Source organism: Xiphophorus maculatus, chromosome 5, assembly GCF_002775205.1.
Source record: "Xiphophorus maculatus strain JP 163 A chromosome 5, X_maculatus-5.0-male, whole genome shotgun sequence".
In the NCBI taxonomy this organism is placed as follows: domain Eukaryota; kingdom Metazoa; phylum Chordata; class Actinopteri; order Cyprinodontiformes; family Poeciliidae; genus Xiphophorus; species Xiphophorus maculatus.
Genome location: NC_036447.1, coordinates 2,767,662 through 2,789,817, shown reverse-complemented (window position 1 = coordinate 2,789,817; position 22,156 = coordinate 2,767,662). Strand labels below are relative to the sequence as shown.

At 41.4% G+C, this 22,156-nt stretch overlaps 1 protein-coding gene across 4 annotated transcripts in view; it reads left to right on the top strand.

Moving 5' to 3' along the window:
• The window catches only part of bnc2 (basonuclin 2), a 229,097-nt gene that overhangs the window by 71,956 nt on the left and 134,985 nt on the right, over positions 1–22,156 (top strand). The window contains exons 1-2 of one of the 4 annotated variants that reach the window (XM_023333340.1): positions 18,711–18,975; positions 19,545–19,922. In XM_023333340.1, coding sequence (XP_023189108.1) covers positions 18,973–18,975; positions 19,545–19,922 — 381 coding nt within the window. In that variant the 5' untranslated portion in view covers positions 18,711–18,972. Of the gene's footprint in view, positions 1–18,710; positions 18,976–19,544; positions 19,923–22,156 lie in introns of those variants that run through there. The other 3 variants (XM_023333337.1, XM_023333339.1, XM_023333338.1) reach the window with 3 other exon arrangements.

Sequence of the window (22,156 nt, the reverse complement as noted above, 5' to 3'; positions counted from 1 at the left end):
GTGTTTTGCTTTCGACCGGCTTGATTCTCGCTTGTCTCGTTTTCCACGACTAAAGTGTGTCTTCGGTGAATCCTCCAGTGTGAGCATGGCAGGACTTAAAAGGCTTTGATTAGGCCGCTGTGTCCCACAGCTCAGCTGGATGAAAACTCGTGACACACTCACAGAGCCCGTGCGTTCACCAGAGACCTCTCTTTGTGTTAATTAACGGAGTCTCAGCTGCAATTAGCAGGCTTTACAATGAGGAAACACACATACAGCAGCAGGAGTGCGCGCCGTAAAGCCGACACATCCAAACATTTAAAAAGCTCACAGGCGTTTGGTTAGTGTCTGGTCAATTCTCCTGTCAGAATCATGGAGGACTTCAGTCTATGACCAGAGGAGTCGATTATCAACCTTTTCTTTCTGTTTTTCATGTTTAATTCATGATATTATGTAGCAGTGGGCGAAATGGACTTAAAGTTTTATCACAATACTTTGTGCTACTATTGAAATAATGATAAAAGTGATTATAAGAACTATTACTTCTTTTTAGGTTATAGCTATGACTGCATGACACATGTTTCTTTTCTACATCAGTTACTTAAAGAAAAGTGGTTTATATCATTAAACTGCACACAGTAAATTAGTCATATTTTCACATTTATAGGCATTTATTCCAATTTCAAATTCAGGATTATTTGTATAGCACATTTCAGCAACAAGGCAGTTCAAAGTGTGTTGTTTACATCATGAAAAGATGAAAATAAAAAGCCATAAGGACATTATATAGTCGCCAGTTGAGAAAATCAGGAACAAACATTTCATTTTGTAATTCCTTTTTTAAATGACAAAATTAACATTTTATTACCTAAAATGCAATAACAGCATTCCTTTAGTGAACACTTGGCTATTTTTATCTGCAGCTAAAAAAAATCCTTCTAAACAGGTGAAGTTAAAACTACCACTTTAGTTCTGCAAAGACAAAGAAATTAAAGGTTTTTTCCTGCATCTTAAATGCAAACTGTATAGTTATATATATTTATAGTGCAGTTTTAGCTTAATTACTGCTTTAAGTATGTTGTTGATTCTGTATATTTCAGTTAACGATAATTTAGTTGACGATTATTTCAAATACTGACTCATCACGATTAATCCGATTAATCGTTGCAGCCCTATCACTAAAAAACAGCTGACATTTTTCTGTGCAGCATGACTTAAATTCTGTTTACGTCTTTAGATATTTTTATTTGAAGGTTGCAAACCGGAGGTTAGTCAGTTTTGCCTTTAGCTGTGATTCGCTGACAGTTTTGTGTCGGATAATCTCGTGTTTTCTGCAGCTCTTTGCTCTTGCAGCAGGGTAGGAATCTGTTTGGCTGTGAGTGTCTCTCTGATCAGACCTTAACGAGTCTCAGACGGTACGGTGGCAAGTCGCCCTTCATCCTGTCTCCTATGTACTGAATTAGGCCCGAGCCCACCCAGTGAGCTTCAGCCTTGTCACGGACAATCAAGACCTGAATTAACTTAAGTGAACAAAATCCCACTTTGGCACATTCAAGCTTGGAAAACGGTGGCAAAACCGAAGCTCTTCCTCCCTCCGGACGCTCAGGCACACACACGCACAGGTGTGGGCACCAATTTACTGAGCCTTTACGAGGGGAAAACTCCCAGTGAGGCACAGAGCTCAGCCACTCCACTCATGTATTTACTTATTTATTAGCGGCGATGACAGGGCCACTCACCCACAGACGGCCTCTAAGGAGCCGCTGCGTCCCTTTGAGCGGCGGCGTAAAAGTTTTAACAGCCCCGGCCCGGTCGGACGGCGTTGACGCCGGTTAGCGTGTACTCGAGTTGTCGGGTGCATTCAGGAGGCTAACCGTTCTAATGCCTTCACTTTCCTGTTTTGTGAGTGTGTTTGTGCGTCTCAAAGCAAAGTGTCACTCAATAATTTAGCCTCTGGTTTCGTCCCCCACTCCCCCTGCCACCTGCCATCCATCCATTCGCGGCTCTTTATGTCTCGCCTGTGGGAATATGGAGGCCATTTCTCTGCTTCTCTGGGGGTGATTGAATGTGCAGAGACAGGTGACAGAAAGGAAAGAAAGTCTGAGACGTGGAAGATTGCAGCTGAGATGTGTTCAAACCGCTGAAACGTTGACATTCTGTCACATTAAAACCACCAAACTCAACCTGTTTCACTGGGATTTCAGACAAAGTAGTGCATCACTTTTTAAAAATCTGAAAGCATGGCTTGAAATTATATTCAACCCCCTTAAACTGACACCCCTAAAAATATGTATCTGCTCCATTGTTCTGGTTTTAGTGAGAACACCAGCAGCAGCGTTCTGGATCTGATTGATTTTTCTTTTAAGCAGTAATCAATGCGACTAAAGATAAATGTCTGAGTGAGTTTCTCTAGATCAGTGTTTGTTAAACTTTTTCAGGCACTAGCTTGAAATTTACCTCACATTAACACAACATCTTAGTACATACAGCCTGAAATTAAAATATTAGTTTCTTTATTATTGAATAAACCACTTTTTGGTTCGAGTAGAACTGCAAGCTATTGTAATAGAAACAAAAGTTCTGCAATTCACCCTGAGAAACTGAAACGTATTTCTGCAGACATGAATTCTTCTGATCGTATAAATGCTCCTCGTTTTCTTTCCACCGGTATATTCGGCTTTTCTTTCTTTTTTTGAGTGACCCGGTCCTAACCCACTCATCCATTATTACTTTTAAACACAATAATTTGGTAAGCTAACCGTGTGTGTAACACTTAGAGCTCATGCTTACTTGGAGTACCTTGAAATGTATAGGATTAAAGCAAATTCATGTGTTAGAATGGCCTAATCAAAGTCCAGACTGAGAATCTGTCCAGCAGATCTCTCCAAAAGATTTTCCGCTGGAATCTGACTGGAAGTTGGTTCTGCAGTGGATTGAATATAAATGCACGCCACACTTTTCAAATTTTTCTTTCTTTGAAAACCAAAGTTTTTCTTCCACCGTTCTTCTCTACTTTGTCACATGAAACTGGGATGAAAAACATATTTTTAAATTTGTGGTGTGGATACGTCTGCGAGGTTCTGTGGATGATTTTTTATTTTTATTGCATCCTGGTACAACGTAATAAAATGATGCAACACGGACTAATCTGCAGCAGTACTCACACACAGCTGGGTTTGTATGGACTCTGTTAACTCCAGATGTAGACGTGACATTTTTTTTTCTCTCCCATCCATGTTTTCCGACTCACAGATTCTTGTTCTGGGTGGAAGTGGTTAAGCTGGAGCGGGAAGTCAGCGCTTTGGCCATGCTTGTGATAATTAAATAATGTACGTTGGCCACATGTGAGAGTGTGTGTTAATGCACGAGAGCTTTCATCAAAGTCCCACAATGCCATTGGCCTCCTATTGTAGTTTAATATGACTTGATGTTCACTTAACCCTCCCCGCCTTTTCCGTGTAATTGAAACCTGATGGCGGGATCCTAATCGTTTCTTCTCCGTTTGTTTCGTTGTTGTGTGACCAGGAACAGACAGAAAACGCTCCGATTTTTCTTTCTACGGACGCAGCTCATCGCGATAAAGCGTAGAGATTTAATGAGAAAGTTTACCCAAACTTGTGCTTTACGGTTTTCACTGCCACAGGATGATTTGTGTGACATTTATTTGGGAGTGTTTGTGTGTTTGTCGTTGTGTTAGCGGTTATGTTCCTTGTCATGTGTGTGCCATAAATAAAGACTCCTTGCTAATGTAACCCACATGTCCCTCTTAGCTCAGCATTTGTTTTCTGGGGGGAGTCAGATGCTTCGCAGCCCTTCTGGCCTGCATCTGAGCTGCTCTGAGGTCATTGAAGTTATTTTTTTATTTTTATGACACAAACAGCCGTGGACTTCCCTGTTGCTCACAAAGGTTAATGAGGAGAAAGCGTGATTCCCATAACTTTGCTGCAGCGCTGCGCGGCAGATGCCCACGCAGATGACTTGTTGGGAAAAAAATGCGCTCACGCAGTCGAACCAAAGGAGGACGTCTGCTCACTGTCTGAAAGCTGTTTTACTTTTGGTCTTTTGATTTATTTTGACAAAAATAATTAATTTCAGATTATTATGTCTGGATGTTCGCCTCCTGCTTGTTTTACTGTGATACTAACCCGAGACAACTACTAGTCTTTTTTTAATGCCTGCCGATTTTAGGTTGATCATATTTCAACCATAAGAATCCATAAGTTTACATATACTTAATGAAAACATAAATCTGATGTTTTCTTCTATATTTCTGACATTAAATCAGGGCAAACTTCTCTTGTTTTAGGTGAGTTAGAATCACCACCATTATTCTATTTGCTAAATTTAACAATAACGACAGAATTATGTCAGACCTGTACTTATTAATGTCTTCAGATTCAGAAGTTTACATTCACTTCCTCAGTATTTGGTAGTGTCGCCTTTATGACTCGGGTCATTTTGGGCTTCCCTCCAGAAGCTTCTCTCAACAGTTAGCTGGAGTTCTGGTCCAGTACCGGTGGAACTGGCTCAGATTTGTAGGCCGCCTCGCTCTGTCAGATTTAGCCAAAACTTCCCCATCAGACTGAGGTCAGGACTTTGTGATTCTGTTGTCCTGAAGCCTGTAAGATAGTGTGGTCAAGGAGCCACAAGGTGAACGAAAACAAACAGCTTCATAACTCTCTGACCACCATCCTCTCCCCTTGAGCTTCCAAAAACAGTTTTTATAGCCAATTGGCAACACTCCTGCACATGAGTGGACCGATCCGCAATTAAACAGGAAAAAAATAAAGTCTACACAGAAACAAGAATAATATTATTAATCTAATTTACAAACTTATCAACACAATGAAATGGTCTGCAAAATAAACCCTGTAATACAAGATAACTCAAAAGTTACTTTAAAGAAAAGCAAACAAATCAATACTACAAAGAAAACCCTCTAATTGGTAGAACCCAGCAAGGTAATCAGTGACATCATCCAGACATTTAAGCAGGAAATACTGGGCCGTCCCGTCCCGTCCCATACTCCTGCCCTGCTGCAGATCTACAAGGGACAAACAATGGTGAGTAAAAAGAAACACAAATACCATGAATATACTCTGAAACAAAATAAACAAGTTCAACCAATAGTCCAGAAGTAGTAGCTTTAAACTAAACATATAAATAGATGGAAACTGCAACATAATGCTAACACAAACAAACCCGGGATAACAAGTGAAGCAAAGTTGCAAACTAATGTTTAAATTTAAGCATTATGACCAGCTACAGAAAGTAAATGTATCAGAAATAAGAATAAGGGACAAGTAGTGAACACAAACTGAACCACTTTGTCACAAAGCCATTCTGTAAACTGACTGCATATTTAGAACCACTTTAACTGTTTATTTAGGATTATTAGGATCCACAGCCCAATATTTTACTTCCTGCCTTCAGTATTTCCACATAATTGTTCTTTCCTTGTGATATTTTATGAAGTTCATCAGTTCCTCCTGCAGTAAAACAGCCCAGAGCATGATGCTGCCACCCCCATTCTTCGTCCCGGTCGTCCTTAACGATGGTTTTTGTGTCCAAGCGGTTCCTCTTTAGTTTCCTCAAACTACAGTACATGAAATATCTCCACAAATGAAGCTCTTTGTTCCTGTGTCATTTTTTCTTTTTGCTGAATTGGCTTCTTGCTCACTGATTGGCCTTTCAGTCCATGTTTCACTGTGGATAACGACTCTGTCTTACCAGCTTCAGCAGCATTTTCACGACGACTCTGGCTTTTGCTCTGCGGTCAGTCTGCACGTTTCGGACCAGAACCAGTCCTTCCTGAGCGTTGGACATTCCCATCACGTTCATACTTGAATATAATTGTTTACACAGATGAATCTTCACCTTCAAGCATCTGGAAATTTTTCTGAAGGATGAATCAGACTGGAGCAGCTCTGGGAATATTTTGAGGTTTCCCGTCAAACCAGAAAGCAGACTTTCAGGTGTGACCTTAAAATACATCCACAGGTGAGACTCCAAATAAAACTAAAACGTGCCAAAATTAGAAGTTAGAAGTTGCTTTCATTATTGATGCATTTCATTCCAGCCGATCGGAAACGAGAGAAGTTTGACTGATTTCACTTCAGGGAGAAAAATCTGTGCGTCTTTCAGTTTGTGTATGTAAACTTCCTGCTTTGTCCGCAGATGGATACGCTGATACCACTAAAGCTTGCTGCTATAGACAAAGACACATTTCAGACACATGATGTCATTGCTTATGTCTCATAATAGCTTTATGCTAACTGACTGCCCACGAAGAGGCGGACCTGATCAGGGACATGAAAGCAACACAAGCAGCTGCAGTAAAAGTCCATTCAACAAAAGTGCATAACAATATTTTCTGTATAAACTGATGGTTTTGTTTTAATCATCAGTATTTTAAACCCAACTATAGTTTATGTAACAGTAATTTTCTTGCTAACTGCAAGTAAAACTATAACTGAGTCACTTGACTTAATATTTGCTGTCAGTATTTATATATTTACTCTAAAGGTTGTATTATGTTCTTCCATCTGAACACAAACCATCATCATGGTTTGTTGTAGAAATGTGTTTCCTTACATTCAGTATGTCTGTTTGGATTCTTGTTGCTTTAAATTTATTAACATTTTCTGATATCAGTGGCTTTTAGGTTTAGTTTTCAGAGCCTCAACGTAAAGAAGAAAACCTGATTTCTGTAATTTTGTAATCTGTTGTGTGGATATTCTTTGGTAGGCAGCGAGGATCTATGTTAAGATCCACAAGATTTAATGTACAGTTGACCTCTTCTTTTAAAAAAGACCATAGATGTTACCTTTAGCAGTAGTGCTAAGACAGTTTTCGTTATGTGTATTATTGCACATTAATGTATGTTTAGTGTTTGAATAATTAAGTTAATCAGCTGTAGGTGATCAACCTTCAAAGGATTTAAATTTTGACACATCCATCGTTTGTCACCGTTTTCTTCTCCAAACTTTAAACTGAAATGGCTCCAAATGCAGAACGACTTACTTTCTTATTTAAAACTAAAAGTCCTAAAGGTGCGGTATTTTGTAAAATCAACTTTTTTGAGCTTTATATGAAGTTAGAATGTTATTTCCTCATCAAAGACATAAATGAAGTGTTGCTTTGATTCTTTCATGCATGTTTGAGAAATCCTTTAATCTCCATGGCAACCATTCAGCTGAGCAAAACACCTGGGCGGATCTAGCCCCGCCTTTGAGGTGCAGCTCCTCCTCTGAGATGCAGTTTCTAGCTTTCTAGCACAGCAACATTCCCTCATTCGGCTCCTTCAGACTAGCGGCAGCAGCCTACTGCTAAGCTCATTATAGAGCTACTTCTCAGAGCAAACTGGTAGAAACATCGTTAAAGGGCTAACAGAGGAGCCATGTTGGAATGACTTCCTGGAGGTGGAGTTTCAGAAAGAGCAGGAGCTTCTTAAAGAGACAGAGGCCCAATTTCAAGACATTAATTATAAAGTCAAATTCATTTAAAATAATTTTTCATATGCAGCAACTGAAGGTGACATATTTTATTCTGTTGTGCTTTAAAACGGCACTTTGTGCCTGGGAAAACACATAATACCGCCCCTTTAAGCACAGACACAGGTTGTCAAATTAAAGCACTTCATATCTGGAGCTCAGACGTTTTTTCTACCTGATGGCGTCTCGTTTTGACAGCAACAGGTTGAACCATCGCCAGATAACCTTCACTTTGATGAGAGAAAGTGTTATAATATGGCCAGGAGATCCCATTACAGCTCAAGTCATAAACTGCAATTATTTGCTAGAACACAGTCGGGTAACATTTTAATGAACATAGGATTCCCTTCATTTGTTGGCACCTTTTTTAAGAATTTTCTTTCCTTAGATGCTTTATTTTAGACTAGTAAGAAAACTTTATTTTCTGCATTTTGTGACTCATAATTATAAACAGGTGTCTCTCAACAGCTTATAACTTCATTTAAAATGTATTTTATTTATGTACGTCCATTTAAACAGTGAAAATCACAGATTCAGAACCCAAAGAGATATTTTAAAGTTTTAATTTCTGTTGATTCTGATTGATGCAAAATTCTGTTTCAGTTTTAATCAACTAAAGAAATGTTATGCATGTCCAATCTGAACCATTCACAAAGAGAGTACAACACACAGTAATCACTAAAGGCACTGAGTATTTACAGATTGCTGTATCATGGAAAGTTTAGTGGAAGGAAAAAGTGTGGTAATGAAAATGTCCACAAGGCACAGAGATAACTACAGCCTTTGGTCCATTGGGTCTTATCAAGTCCAAAGTAGAACTATTGAGCTAGCATGTGGCTCATTAGCAGCTAGCATGTGGCTCATTAGCAGCTAGCATGTGGCTCTTTACCTAGCTAGTTAGTTAGAGAGCAGAAAGCTGTGGCCAAAAGCCACAGAAAGACCCCAGACTTTTAAAAGTTTTGGCCCCAGCATTTCTGTGGCACATCTCTGTTGTGATGTTTATAGGAGTGGACACCATACGGGCTTAAAGTTTTATCACAATATATTTTGATGCTATTGTGATAAGTCATGAAAAGTGACTTTTTTAGGTAACTATATAGTTACATCCATTTGTAATAAATATCTTCAGGACCCGAGTCACATAAAGAAAAGTGATTTTTATCACTGAAACGCACACAATAACTGCTGTTAGTCATATTTTAAAATTTATTCAACAAACATTAGAGAAAAATTCTAAAATCACAATTTTGACAATACCGACATCTTTAGTGTTAGTGTTGGGTTATTTTGGGGTTTGTTTGTTATTCAGTTAAATCCCTGTTATCCCCGTCAATACCCTGATTACTTCTTCGTTCCTGGTTCCTGTTTTTGTTGTGCTCTGGCTCCCTGCGTTCCCAGTGATTTTTGTAAATTTCCAGGTTTATTATTAAATCAAATTGACCATGGTCTATGCTCCCAGCTCCTGTCTACATCCACAAACTCACTTATCATGACATTTTGGGGTTTTAAAACATCATTAATGTAACTTATTGGGACAACAAAGAATCAAATTCACATCATGACAAGAAATGTATCATGATAAATGACATAATAAATGCCCAACCCTGGATAGGGGTCTAAAGTTTTATTTATAAATGTCTTAAAAAGTCTTAAATTTGAGTCGGTGAAACCTGCATGAACCCTGTTACCAATAACAACAAACATGAGTCCTCAGGTTGTAAAAAACAGTCATTAAACTTCCTCTCCATCTAACTCTGCCTCGCCTTGCAGAGGAAGAAAACGTTTCATCGAGGGTCCAAGAGAGGAAAACTTGTAGACGTGTAAGTCAGGTCAGAGGAAGAAAGGAAAATCTTTGAGAATGAGTAAAATTATAATAATGAGAGATCCGGAGACAGAAAGTGGAGATGAGAGAGGGAAGCGAAGGACTTCGTCAAACCCTCCACGCCGGTTCTGGTCGACACCGGGCCGGCGGAGGGGGCGGGGGTGCACGACAGGGTTGCCACGGCAGCGTTCCGGATGGGCGGGCGGTCTCCTCTCGGGGGGCGCGGGGCGGAGGCGGAGGGGGGAGGCGGGGCTGTCAGGGAGCCTGGCAGGTAGAGACACAACGCCCTGTGACTGGGGGGAGCACGGGTCAGTGAGAGAGGACGGGGCCGAGGGGATGGAGGTGGTGAAGCCCTGTCTGATGAGGTGAGCGGAGGGTAGGGAGGCGGGGGGCGGTGGGGCAAATGAGGGTGGAGAGGAAGAGGAGCCAGAGATGATTAGAGAGGAATTATCCAAGTGTAAGGGTGAAAGGCTGCTGAGGAGAAAACGGAGAGATGGCAGGAAGAGGAAGGAGCTATTCTTCTCTTTAGTGTCCAAACTTTTTACCCCGAGCCAAAAGCCAAAATTTACTCTTCCCTCTTATTTCTTTTGATTTGTTTTATTTATTTCAAACAGGTTTTTACAAACAAGAAAAGAAGCAATCAGTAGGACAGAGAAAACACAACCATGAACAAAATAATTAGCTCTACTTTTCTGTTTGAAAGGAAGTGAACACTTAATTAATCCTACCCCTTATCGCAATTTAACAACTGAATAATTATCAGTATTTATAATTAAACCATGTTATAAGATTCACATGCCTGTTGAAAATACTGGGCTAAGGAGCCAACAATTAAATTATATTACACAGACAAAATGGTTATAAACCAACTCATAACAAGACAAGAAAATCTGGATAATAATGACAATAACAACCGGACATAAAGCATCAGACTAATATCCAACTCCTTCTCAATGTACACCAATCTTTTTAATTTGTTATACTTCAATAAATATGATCAAAGGATGTAACATTTTACAAAAAGGCTTACTAAAGATAGAAAACTGATTTACTGAACATTTTAAGAAAACAAAAAAAATCACAAACAATTTTTGAGATACAAATTTGTGCCTTTCTGGACTTGAGGTCGGGGGCCACAGAAAACAAATCAAAGGGCCACAAATGGCCTGTGGGCCACACTTTGGACACTGTGTTAACTTTTATCCCAAGGACACCACTGATGCACCGATCCACTATTTCCACTGATACCCAATCTAGAATGTTCTTCCGGTATCAGCACCGATACAGATATTAATATCTGACCAGTGGATCTCTATTTATAAATCACAAAACAGCTCAGCACCAAAATGTGAAAGAGCAACGATGAACTGACTGCAGTTTTCTAGCCGATCGCTGATTATCGATCTTTAAAAATCCTCTACTGCAGATTCCCATTTTCCGATACCAATTGTTTTCTGTCTGCGAGTTTTTAATGTCTATTAATGAGTCGCAATCTTGTAATGGCGTGTAACTCTCACCCCCGGAAAATACAGTGGAAAAACGGCGCAGGCGATCCGCTGCTGGTTAAGGGGAGAAAACTTCTGGTTAATGTGAACATTTCTTTTTTTAATTATTACTAGTTTTATATCTTGTGTTGACAAGAAACTTTTCTTTTATACCTTAATGTGAATGTTTCTCATTTTAATTACTGTTTTTCTTGTTAAAAATCTATTTTTTGTTTCAATGAGAAACTTTTCATTGAGGTTTATAACATTAAACGTGAAAGAAACATTTTTCAGCACAGAAACTCTGAAGGCCGCTGGTGGATCACCGCAGCGCTCCTACTACACTGCAAAAACACTAAACCTCACCAATATTTTTGGTCCAGTTTCCAGTGCAAATACATTGGTACAGTTGAAACGAGACACAACTAACTTACAAGTACATCTTCAGCAAGATATAGGAGCTTGTTTTAAGTCTATAATTTCTTAATATTGATGAAAACGTTCTAGTTCCACTGGCAGATTATTTCATTTATTTATACTTGGTACAAGTAACATGATCTGCTAATGCAACTAGTAGTTTTTCATCAATATTTAGTCATTATTAAAACAAGCTACTATATCTAGCTGAGCAGTTACTTATTAGTTTGGTCTTATTTGAAGGGTTCCAAGATATTTGCAGTAGAAACTGGACCACAAATATTGCTGAGATTCTGTGTTTTTGCAGTTCACCGGCCTTAGCAGGTTTTTGTGGGGGAAATCCTGCATATTTATTTTATTATTTTTTTTTTTTATGATTGGTGGCTGTATGATGGCCTTGTTGCTGAAAAGAGCAACACAAATAAATTTAACTCAACTCAAACAAAGCGGGAATAAAAGTCTGAGACGGCTGGGAAGTGGCATTTCCTAAACCGGCGAGTGCAACCGTTGTACATAAGCAGCAGCACATGGCCGAGGGCTGGTACTGCCGGTGACCCGCTTTCTGGTCTCAGCGCACGCACATGTGACAAGAAGCAGCGTGTCGATCAGATGGCACAGGGATAGAAGTGTCCCTGTTCTGCTACCACTGCAGCGCCACAAGACATCATATGACAGCAGCAGGAACAGCTCCGCGCTTGTGATGGCGGGATAAGAGCAAGGCTGAGGGGAAGACGCTAGACGGGGGCACAGGAAGGTCTGGGAGACAGGCGGGAGCCACATGATCGGCCGCGTCCCTGATCACTGGCAGCTCGCCTCATGAAGTGCACCTTTGTGAAAATGAAAGGAGCAGAATCACCTCGGCCTCATGAGCGCTTTGTAGTAGCACTGGTGGTAAAACAACAACTAAAGCGTTGATAAGCTGGTGACCTAATGACACACGCTGGCCGTAAATGTCCCCTACACTGCAAAAACACAAAATCTAACCAAGTCATTTTGGTCTAGTTTTGCAGCAAATATCTCAGTACAATTGAAGACAAAACAAAGTTTGCAGCAAGAAATAGGAGTTTGCTTTAAGTAAATAATTCCTGTTTAAACATTGTGAAGACACTGGTGTTGTCAAACGCCCGGATTAGTTTCTCTAGATCTTGAGACGTTTTTAACTTTAATGCTGGAAATGATCTTCAGGTGATAGAAGGCCGACTTTGTAACCGTCTTTATGTGACTCTGAAGGTTCAGGTCCATCACTGCACCCACACTTCAGGTCTGATCTCTAGTTTCTTCTGGTTTATTATACAGTAAGAGAAAAAAAATCTGTTATTTCAAATAGACAATAAAACGTAAAAAACATAAATGTTTATAAGACATTAGTCACTCTAAGTGACATTTACACAATTTGTAAAGAAACAAACAGAAGATGCGAGATCTTATGATTTCCTCTTACACCAGATAGCGTTTTCACATTCTCATAATTAAATGTGCAATTATTTACACATTATTAATATTAATAATAGTATTTTTGTCTTTGAGACACTCATTATGTCCAACATATTTCCCTATAAGTTTCTTTTTGTTTGATCATTTAATCATCGCATAAATCTACCACACACACCGGTTTTAAAAACTCCTTTTGGTTGTTTTTGTTTTAATTTCCTTCTCAAAATCTTGAAGTTTCAGTTTGGAAAAAATAAACTTGAAGAAGCATCACCTTCAGTGAAATCACACTCCTCGATCCTCCTCTCTTCGTCTTGATCATTTCTTCACCATCACTGCAAACATAATGCAGCTCCACTTACTTCGCCCTGAATCCAGCTCTCATCCTTCCTTTTGACCTCTCCTCACGACTCGTATAATCACACACAAACAAAACTAAAAAAAAATAATAATAAGGCAGCGGCTAAGCATTGTAATTTGGACCCGTTGATGACAGCGGCATCCGTTGTTTGCTCCAACAAGGCGCTTTTTCCTCTCAAGACTCGAGAGCTGCTGCGCCCAATTTCTGAGCTATTTGACCCATTAGATGTTGGTGTTTAGAAAACAAACAGGCAGCGGCTGAGAGGTTTGACGGCCGGTGATGGAGGGTGGCTGCTTGCTTACAGTCAAAGGACAAGAAGTTCAAGAAGCTGCTAAAAATCCTGCTTTTACCTTCCCTGCACTGCTTCTACTTCCCTTCACAGAGAACTAAGCCTGCAGTGAACTCAGGTTTATCAGATTCATTCAGAAGAGTTTTATGAACCACAACCGATAAAAATCTACTAAATACTTCAGATTTCACCTAAACACCTAAAATTGATGGTCTTAACCATTAGAGGAGAGAGTTTTAGTAATTAAGTAAAACTTTATTTCTATTTCACTTTCACAGATATGTACATGAAAAATGCTTTACAAAGGGAAGACACTTAAGACAAAAACAAACAAATAAACCCCAAAAACTAAAAAACACAATCAGTAAAACATGGAGAAAAGATGGCAAAGTAAACCACAGGCCCTTTCTTAACTCCATGTCAGCAGAAGTTTGATCTGATCTGACATTTATTGTATATTTTTTCTAAATTCAGACATTTTATTTATTTATTTTTTATTTTTACCCCTCCAGGGGGTCTTTTGTGGGCTCTAGTGTCCCTTAAATGACAGTAGGCTGACAGGAAACGGGGAAGGAGAGGGGGGAAGACATGCGGCAAATATCGTCGGGTCCGGGAGTCGAACCCGCGACGGCCGCGTCGAGGACTCAAGGCCTCCAAATATGGGTTGCGCTAACCGCTACGCCACCACGGCACGCCCCAGACATTTTGTTTTTAATAACACATTAACATGAGTTAACATGTAATAAATTGATTATAAAATAATGTATTTCAGTCAGAAATGCCACATTCAGTGAGCAAATTTTTTTTGTCTAATTTATAGTACAAAACTGACTTATAAGCAACTTTTCAGCTGGACATGGGAGCTTGTTTCAAGTCAATAATTCCATAACATTGATAAAAAGTTCTAGTTTCAACGGCAGATTATTTTTCACTCATAAGGCATTTTTCATGTGTCATGACTTTTTGGGACAATTGTTTTCTTTTTTGTGTCAGAAGAATATTTTAGTCTAAGCTCAGCAATAAGAGCAGGACATTGGTCAGTCTTCGCTCTAATGCGTTTGCGCTAATCGATAAGTGTTAGCATCCACGGCTATTCTTGAGTAAAAGTTGGGTAAAGTTTGGAGTTTGATTTAATACAAAATTAAGACTCAGTTTGTTTGAAGTGAACTCTGCTGCAGTTAGAATGTGTATGTGAACGCCAGGCGGACCAGAGACCGCTCCAAAAGCAGGAATTGGACTGCAGCGCAGGGCATTCTGGGTAAATACAACCAAAGCAAACGTGCTAGCCTAGCGCTACACGGGGAAATGACTTCTGCTCTTTTACCAAAGACAAAAGAGAAACCCTCCAACTGCTAAAACATATTTCACTTTTGTTTCCATTTGGTGAAGAAGGAAGTTGCGCTCAGTGTCTTCTTCAGAGGTTTTTGTGTTGTTTCCTTCAGTGGTTCCTGGTGCAGCGCCCCCACAGGTGAGGAGGGGAACAGGTTGCTGAAAGGGCTGGTTTGACTCGGTGCAGAGAGAAAGAGAACCACAGAGGCCGAAAATGTAACAAATGTTTAAATTTTGGTCCCGAACCAAACTGAATCTGCTGGACTATAAGGTGGAAAAACATAATGAATGGATCATCTCAAGCAAAAATGAAAAACATCTTTCTAAAAAAAAAGAGAAAAAATAACACTAAATGAACCAAATCTTATTTTTATGACACTGAACTTCAAAATAAAGATGAAAATCTCACCTGGAATACTTTACATTTTTTAACAGAAAAACCCCAACTCGTTAAATTTAGATTACGTTTTTAAACTTCTTGTCATCTTTCTGCTGAATTTTACCAGTTACTGCGCTCCGTAACGTTTTCTCCTTGACATTCGCTCGCTGACCGCTTCAGATTGTGAAAACCGCAGGTGGGAGTCGCTGGAGAGCGAGGATGCTACGGCCGGGCTTTAACCTCATGCACACATTCGTATCGATCCGTACAAGCCTCAGTGACTGTTGCTACAGAGCGGCCTGCCCTTATCATCCAGATCCCCTCCTCTGTCACCAGCCAGTGGCGGCTAACGAGGAGCAACACACACACCCTAACACACACACCAGTCCTGCCTCCATCTTCACCCTCCCTTTTTTTTTGCTCTCCCTCTTTCTCTACCTCACTTTTCCTCTAATGAGTTGCAACACTGATAACGAGCCTGATGATCTTCCATTGATTCAGCTATCACTTGCTTGTCTGGTAATTGATCCGTAGCTGAGCCTCTAGTTAATTATATGGGCTTCGACATGGACCCCTGCCCCACGGGGAATTCTCAAGTCCTGCACAATAATAGTTTTAATAAAGGAGCCTGAGAATCTCTAGGATCCTCTTTTTTTCTGCAGCTAATACAGATTTTTCATCATTCTGTTTCCACTCCAAATTTTTTTTCCCTCCTCCTCCCGCCAGTAGCTGCTATCAGCAAGCGGCAAAGAGAGAGAAAGGGGGTAAAAAGTGTGAGAGAAATGAGGAGGAAGAGTGAGCTCTATTGGCAGAGTCCACTCCTCCCTCCCACAAATAACAGCCATTAAGCAGCCGGGTCAGAAGCTGAGCCACCAACTTGACTTGAAACACTGAGTGCCACTTGAAAAACCCACAGACTAGCACATTTACAGCTGAGGGGAAGGGAGAGGCAGCGGGGGGAAAGTCTGGAGAGGGGAAAAAAAGCAACCTTGGCAGCTAAATTGTCACTTAATAGAATTAGCCTGAGCCTCATGCATTATGTTTTCAATAAGTTGTTAAGAGTAAAGCTGCGCATCCAAGGGGTGATACATTAAGTATTTTATGATGGTGGCTGCTGACGGGTCATAAAATAAGACAGGGAGATAAAAGTAGAGATGCTTTTTTTTCCTGGATAAAACAGAAATCTGTGTGTGTGTGCAAAGCTGCACGGCGAAATCTTCCAGTGAAGATGGAGGCTAAAGCTGGCGACACAGATCTGATCATGGGGCACATGAAAAAGCATCTGATTTTTAATCATTTTTTTTAAAATGCGCTAGAGTATAAACTGTTAGATGAAATCTTATTGGCCGAAATGATTGGAAGTCTTGAACTTGAGAGTTTTTATCAAACAAACCTTTGTTTTAAATCAAAGTTATCAGTCAGTGAAATTTATTTGTATATCACATTTCAGCCTCAAGGCATTAAGTTCAAAGTGCTTTACATCATAAAAACATAAAAAGTATTAAAAACAACATACAGTCACCAATTGAGAAACCAGTAACAAACATTACGTTTTGTCACATTCCATCATCAAAATCATCAAAACACATCAAATGTTTTTATGGTTCATAAGCAACTCTAAGAATTTAAATTATGTCGTTAAGTACACATTAATGTGAATCCAACATGTTAAAAGGGTTAGGGTAGGGTGTATCGAAAAATTATGGTTTTCAGTCAGAGACGCAAAAAATGATCAAAAATCGGTTCATTATGTTAAATGTTCTGCATTTTATTCAACTATATGAATATTTATATATTAGTGGGTCTGTAATTAATTATTAAAAAACAACATAACAAAATAAGCAACATTTTCAATTCTAAACCTTTTTTGCTGCTACATCGTTGAATAAATAAACACTTTGCACCAGTTTGGTGCAAAGTGTTTGTTCATTCAGCTTTCAAATGTTTTATGTAACTTCTTTGTAAAAATACATCTTTAGAAATGTTTACACTAATGTTAGCATCTGTGCTGCTTTAGCATCATTAGCATTAAGATGCTATTTTAGCTTTAAATAGCTGATAGGCTAACTCCTCCTAGCACAACTTGAACACAACAAAAGTCTTTTCTAGCATCCAATCAGATCCTCATTTGAAGAAGTGGCTTTTTCATCTGGATGTCAATTGTGCTTCAAATTTACGGGTGTACCAGAAACCAGCAAAAAAATAAGTTCCCTCTGCAACTTTTGAATGTAAAAAAAAAAAACTTAAGGGATTAATTGCACTAAACTTTTTAATATGTTAAAATCTAAGTAATTAATCAAATTGAATCCGTAAATATTCATGTAGTTGGGGGTTCCATTGAATTGAGAGTCCCAGGATGAAAAACGTTGTAAACGTCATTTATCATTCCTTCATCCAGCTTTTCATGTGTTACATGAAAAGCCTGATTTGACAGTATCACGGGAAAATCGTCCGATTCCGATCTGTGGTCGATTGATCGATCGGTGCATCTCCGGACACGAGGAGAACAAAAGCGATGACGACAGGACAGGAGGAGAAAATGGAGTTAAGATGTAAATTAAACCCACTTGACAAAAAGACACGCGTTCAAGACACATGCTGCACTTTTCTCTCCGCGTACGTCGCGACGGGTGTGATAATCTCAGCAAAGGTTAACTCTGCACTGCCATTAGTGGATGCTACAAAAGGCTTTTAACAGACAGCCAGGCAGCTGTCTGCAGCAATTTAGCACAAAATCTGAAGTGACTCTATAGATCAGAGGCCGTTTAATGCAGCTGGCGAGAGAAGTTCTCCGTCTGTCCCTCTATGCTGCTGATCTGCCGTGGAAAGATCACGGTGAAATCTCCGTGGAACCCCGAACCCGCTCCGTCATTTCTCTAATGACGGCCTGATTGTGGGGAAAGGAGGAGCAGAAGGTTGTAGATGAGGGAGGGTGTCTTCATTGTTTGAGATGCTGTGTCAAAGGAAAATTTTTCCCCCTCTTCTTCTATCCTCCTGTGTGTCTTTTTCTCCGTGTCTGTCTCCTTCTACTCCTCCATCCCTCATTTTATTCCCACACCTTCGCTGCTGTGGGGACCAATTTGGCTAAAATGGAACCTCTTCCTCATTTTTTTCTTAATTAAAATCTGAGCGCCTCCACGGAGCAGCAGGAGGAGGAAGAGGAGGAGGAGGAGGAGGAGCGCGGAGATGGTGGCAGATTGCTGCTGTTTCCATTAGTCCTTCATTAGAACTGCTGGAAATCAAACAAAGGCTGCAGAGTTTTTAATGACAACTGAAGAAACCTGTGTGTAAGGTGCCACAGCGTTTGCACACGCACAAACAGAAAATGCTGACTAGAAATAATTAGTTTTTTGTGGCGCCCCCAATAGCGTAGCGCCCCCAGAGCGTCGCATATAGCGAAACCCCGTTTTTGTTTTTTGTTTTCCTTGCGGAGGAGAACCAAGTTGCTGCCGGCCACTCGCAGCAGCCCACATGGTAATAAGGCAGGGGGACACGCAGCTAACTCCCCCTTCCTCCTCCTCCTCTTCCTCACTGCCCCCACCTCCCGGCCACGAGCAGAGGAGGGGTGTCGGTGCCGGGGAAGTGTGCAGCGCAGTGTCACTGAGCATCTCAGCGGCACAGTTGAGCCCTCACCGGCCCCGGCACACACTCTCACACATTTACTCTCTCTCTCCCACCCCGCTCTCTCTTGCTCACACACACACACACAGGCGCGCGCACACACACACACACACACACACACACTCCGAGGCGCTCGGCTCAGTTCCTCAGTGGCTGCGGCGGAGTACAGAGGAGTCAGACAGAGAGGGAAAGAAAGAGAAGGAGAGAGAGAGAGAGAGAGAGGGAGGACAGGCAGCGGCGCGGACGTCGGGAGAGGGACGGAGTCACACAGAGAGAGGAAGAGACGGAGGCAGGGAGAGGAGCGGGATAGCTGGTGGCTCACACTCACTCCTCATCCTCACTTTTTCCCGGGACGGCCGCTGGTTTCATGGTAAGACGCGCGACTTCGCTTCGGTTTGACTCAAACTCTCAAACTTCAGGCTCAGATTTTGTACTTTTAAATCAACTTTCCGGTTCGCATGTGTCGAGTTCTTATTTCCAACTTTTTTTTTCCTTTTGGTTGAATATTTGGCAGGTAATCTGTGTTCTGGTGTGTCCACACACACACACACACACACACACACACACACACACACACACACACACACACACACACACCCCAACACGCACACACACTCCCTCCCTCTCCACCTTTTATTTTTGTTTTCCTCATTCTTGCTCAGCTTTTCATCAGCCCCTCCATCCCTCTCTCCAACCTTCCTCACCTCCACTCATCATCCTCCTTCTCCTCCCCCAAGATGAGGAGGCCCCTGAGGAGATTCACCCTCTTTCCTCAAACACACACTTCTCCTCAAAAAGAAGAAAAAAAACTCAAAGACAACACGACCCCAAAAGAACCCACCTTCGCTGACTTATTTTTCTTCTCTCCTCCTTCACACTCCTCCCTCCCTCCCTCCTTCCCTTCCTCCTGTCCTCCCTCTCTCCCTCTTTCTGTCCAAGTCCAAGGAGGCAGAGTTGGATGTGAGAAGCAGCGAGTGCGACCCAGTCCCAGCAGAGCCCAGCAGAGACCCGGAGTCGCCCAGGCCGCCCCCTCCTCCTCCTCCTCCTCTTCCTCCTCCGGCGGCTCAGGTTCACCAACCCACCGGCGGTGTGAGCATCCCGTCCAGCAGCCGGACTCACCCCAGCCTCAGCAGCAGCAGCAGCGGTGGTGGTGGTGTTGGTGGTCAGGGTGGTGTTAGCATTGTTAGCAGTGCTGAGGGAGCAGGCAGCTCCATGCAGTTCAGCACCAGACCGCCTAGCGCCGAGCAGCCGGGCTTCATGGGGACATGGCAGCAGCAGAGCAGTGACAGCAACCTCCTCTACAGAATGTCCCAGCAGGTACGTCCGCTGTCGGTCCTGGAGGGGAAAATTCATTTTTCCACCCCTCCGTGCGTGTGTGTGTGTGTGTGTTACATGTTATCTTCCACTTTTTGCTCCTGGAAAGTATTGGATCTTTAATCAGTGCTGAAAGTATTTATTTTATTTCCTGCTGAATGCATGGACTTCTTTTATTTTATTTCATCCTCTAAATATATTTTAAGTAAAAAAAAAAAGTATGTAGAAAATATATCCGATTTCAATCGCTTTTAAAGTCTCCATCAGTTGCGGAGTTTCTATCCGTGTTTCGGAGCCCTCAGAGCGGGTAGCAGCTCCGCCAGGTTCCCCCTCTGACTCCGGCGCCTCACCTGCCTGCGGCCGACGCAAGGTGCCCCTGACCCCGGACCACGGCTCATTTCTGCCCCCGTTTGCCTCTCACTCCTCTGCTGCCTTTCTTTTTTATTTTCCACTCCAGGTGTAGACCTGCAGCCAGAGCGGGAGACCGGAGTTATTTTTTAACTCATTTTGGATTAAAAAAACATAAAAATCGGAGGCAAGAAGGGAGGAGAGGAACGAGGGGGAAAGTCGGACCTTTGTGAGTGCGCGCGCGCGCGGGTGTGTTTGTGCGCCTCAGTTGTCGTGCACGCGCGTGAGGGGGAGCCGGTGAGGGTCGTGCGCGCCTGTCAGGGTTGCAGTTAATCACTGCGGGACCTGCAGGCTCCGCCGTACCTTGCGCACGCTGCTACGCACCCAGGACGCTGCGGCTCTTGCGCAACAACGTCTGAGTTGGAAATAAGAAAACTTTTCATTTAATCTTCTGGCTTTTTTTTTTTTTTTTTTTTTAGCCTCGCAACTATCACATCAGGAATAAAATAATTCCTACACTGTTGTATCAGCCTGATAGCTGGAATTAATGCTGGAATTTCACCAATATTCGGTTTTAAATTACTTTCCAACCTACAGACGTATGAATAAAATTGTTTATTTATATATTTAAGGAAGTGTGGGTGGTAGAGCCTGTTGTCCCCCATTCTGCCGGTGTGAGCAGGTGGATGGGCCCCTGCGCTCCGCATCTGCTGGGACCCCCCTTCTTCCTCTCCACAAACGCGCATCGTTGTTTCAATGTAATCAGCTGTGGGACTCGCTGTTATTTATCCTTCCGCGCATCACTTAGAAGATATCCTCTGACATAAATTCTCCGAAGGAAGCTCGTTCCTTGACAGACTCGCCTTATTGGAATCTAAGCGATAATGACTTTGTGTTTGCGGAGCCTGGCGCACCCCTGGGGTGTCCGGGCGGAGAGAGAGAGAGAGAGACAGAGAGAGAGAGAGAACCTGTAAAGAAGAGCCGGGTGGCGCGGGGTTTTATAGTTCGTTAGGCCGGATTAGATGTGATCGATACGCAGGAAGAAGTCGGCGCAGCGCGGTGAGTTCAGGAGAGACGCGGCTGCGCCAGAAATCCAAACATCTGGCAGGATTTCTCCAAATGTGTGACAAGACTGGAGAAGGAGAAATGTTACTACGATGTGAATTAAAAAAAAAAATCATCGATCCTTCCTGTAGTTTGCAGCAGGTGTCAGATCATCCCATCTTTTAATAACTAATCGATAATTCTCTTTTCACTTGACTTTTTTTTCATCTCGCGGTGTTTCAGAACGCAAACCTTCCAACCGACTGGAGAAAATATTACGTTTATATTTCATTTTTAAATTCTATAACAGTTAAGTGCAAATATTGTATATGTTTTCTTTTTTATATTATAGATAATATTTATTTAAATAATATTTGGACACAAAATCGTTGCATTGTTAAAAACAAGCAAAAATAAAAAGCAGGCAGAGGAATGTTTTTTGTGTTTTTCATCCCATCAACCAGCTTTATTTTCTCTTTTGTTTCTAATTTATTATTATATATATTTTGTACGTGAAACCCGGAAATAACTGGCACTGAGGAATCTTCTGAAATGAGAATAATTAATGTCTCCAGCTCAAGGCCTCGGTGAGGTTTTTAAATCGTTTTTTAAAGCAGGAAATAAACATCCCCCGCAATCTAAATACAGACGCGCAGAAACAAGGTGCAGTTTGAAAGAAATCAATTAAACAGACTCGATAAATGCTGTCTGGTTTATGAGCTTTCTTCTGACATCTGTGCGCATTTTACGCAGCAAAATAAAACTTTCATATTTGTTTCACCTCACAGAAGAATTACAGAAATTTGCAGTGAGTTTAATTATTTCCCAGGCATTACGGAGAGATA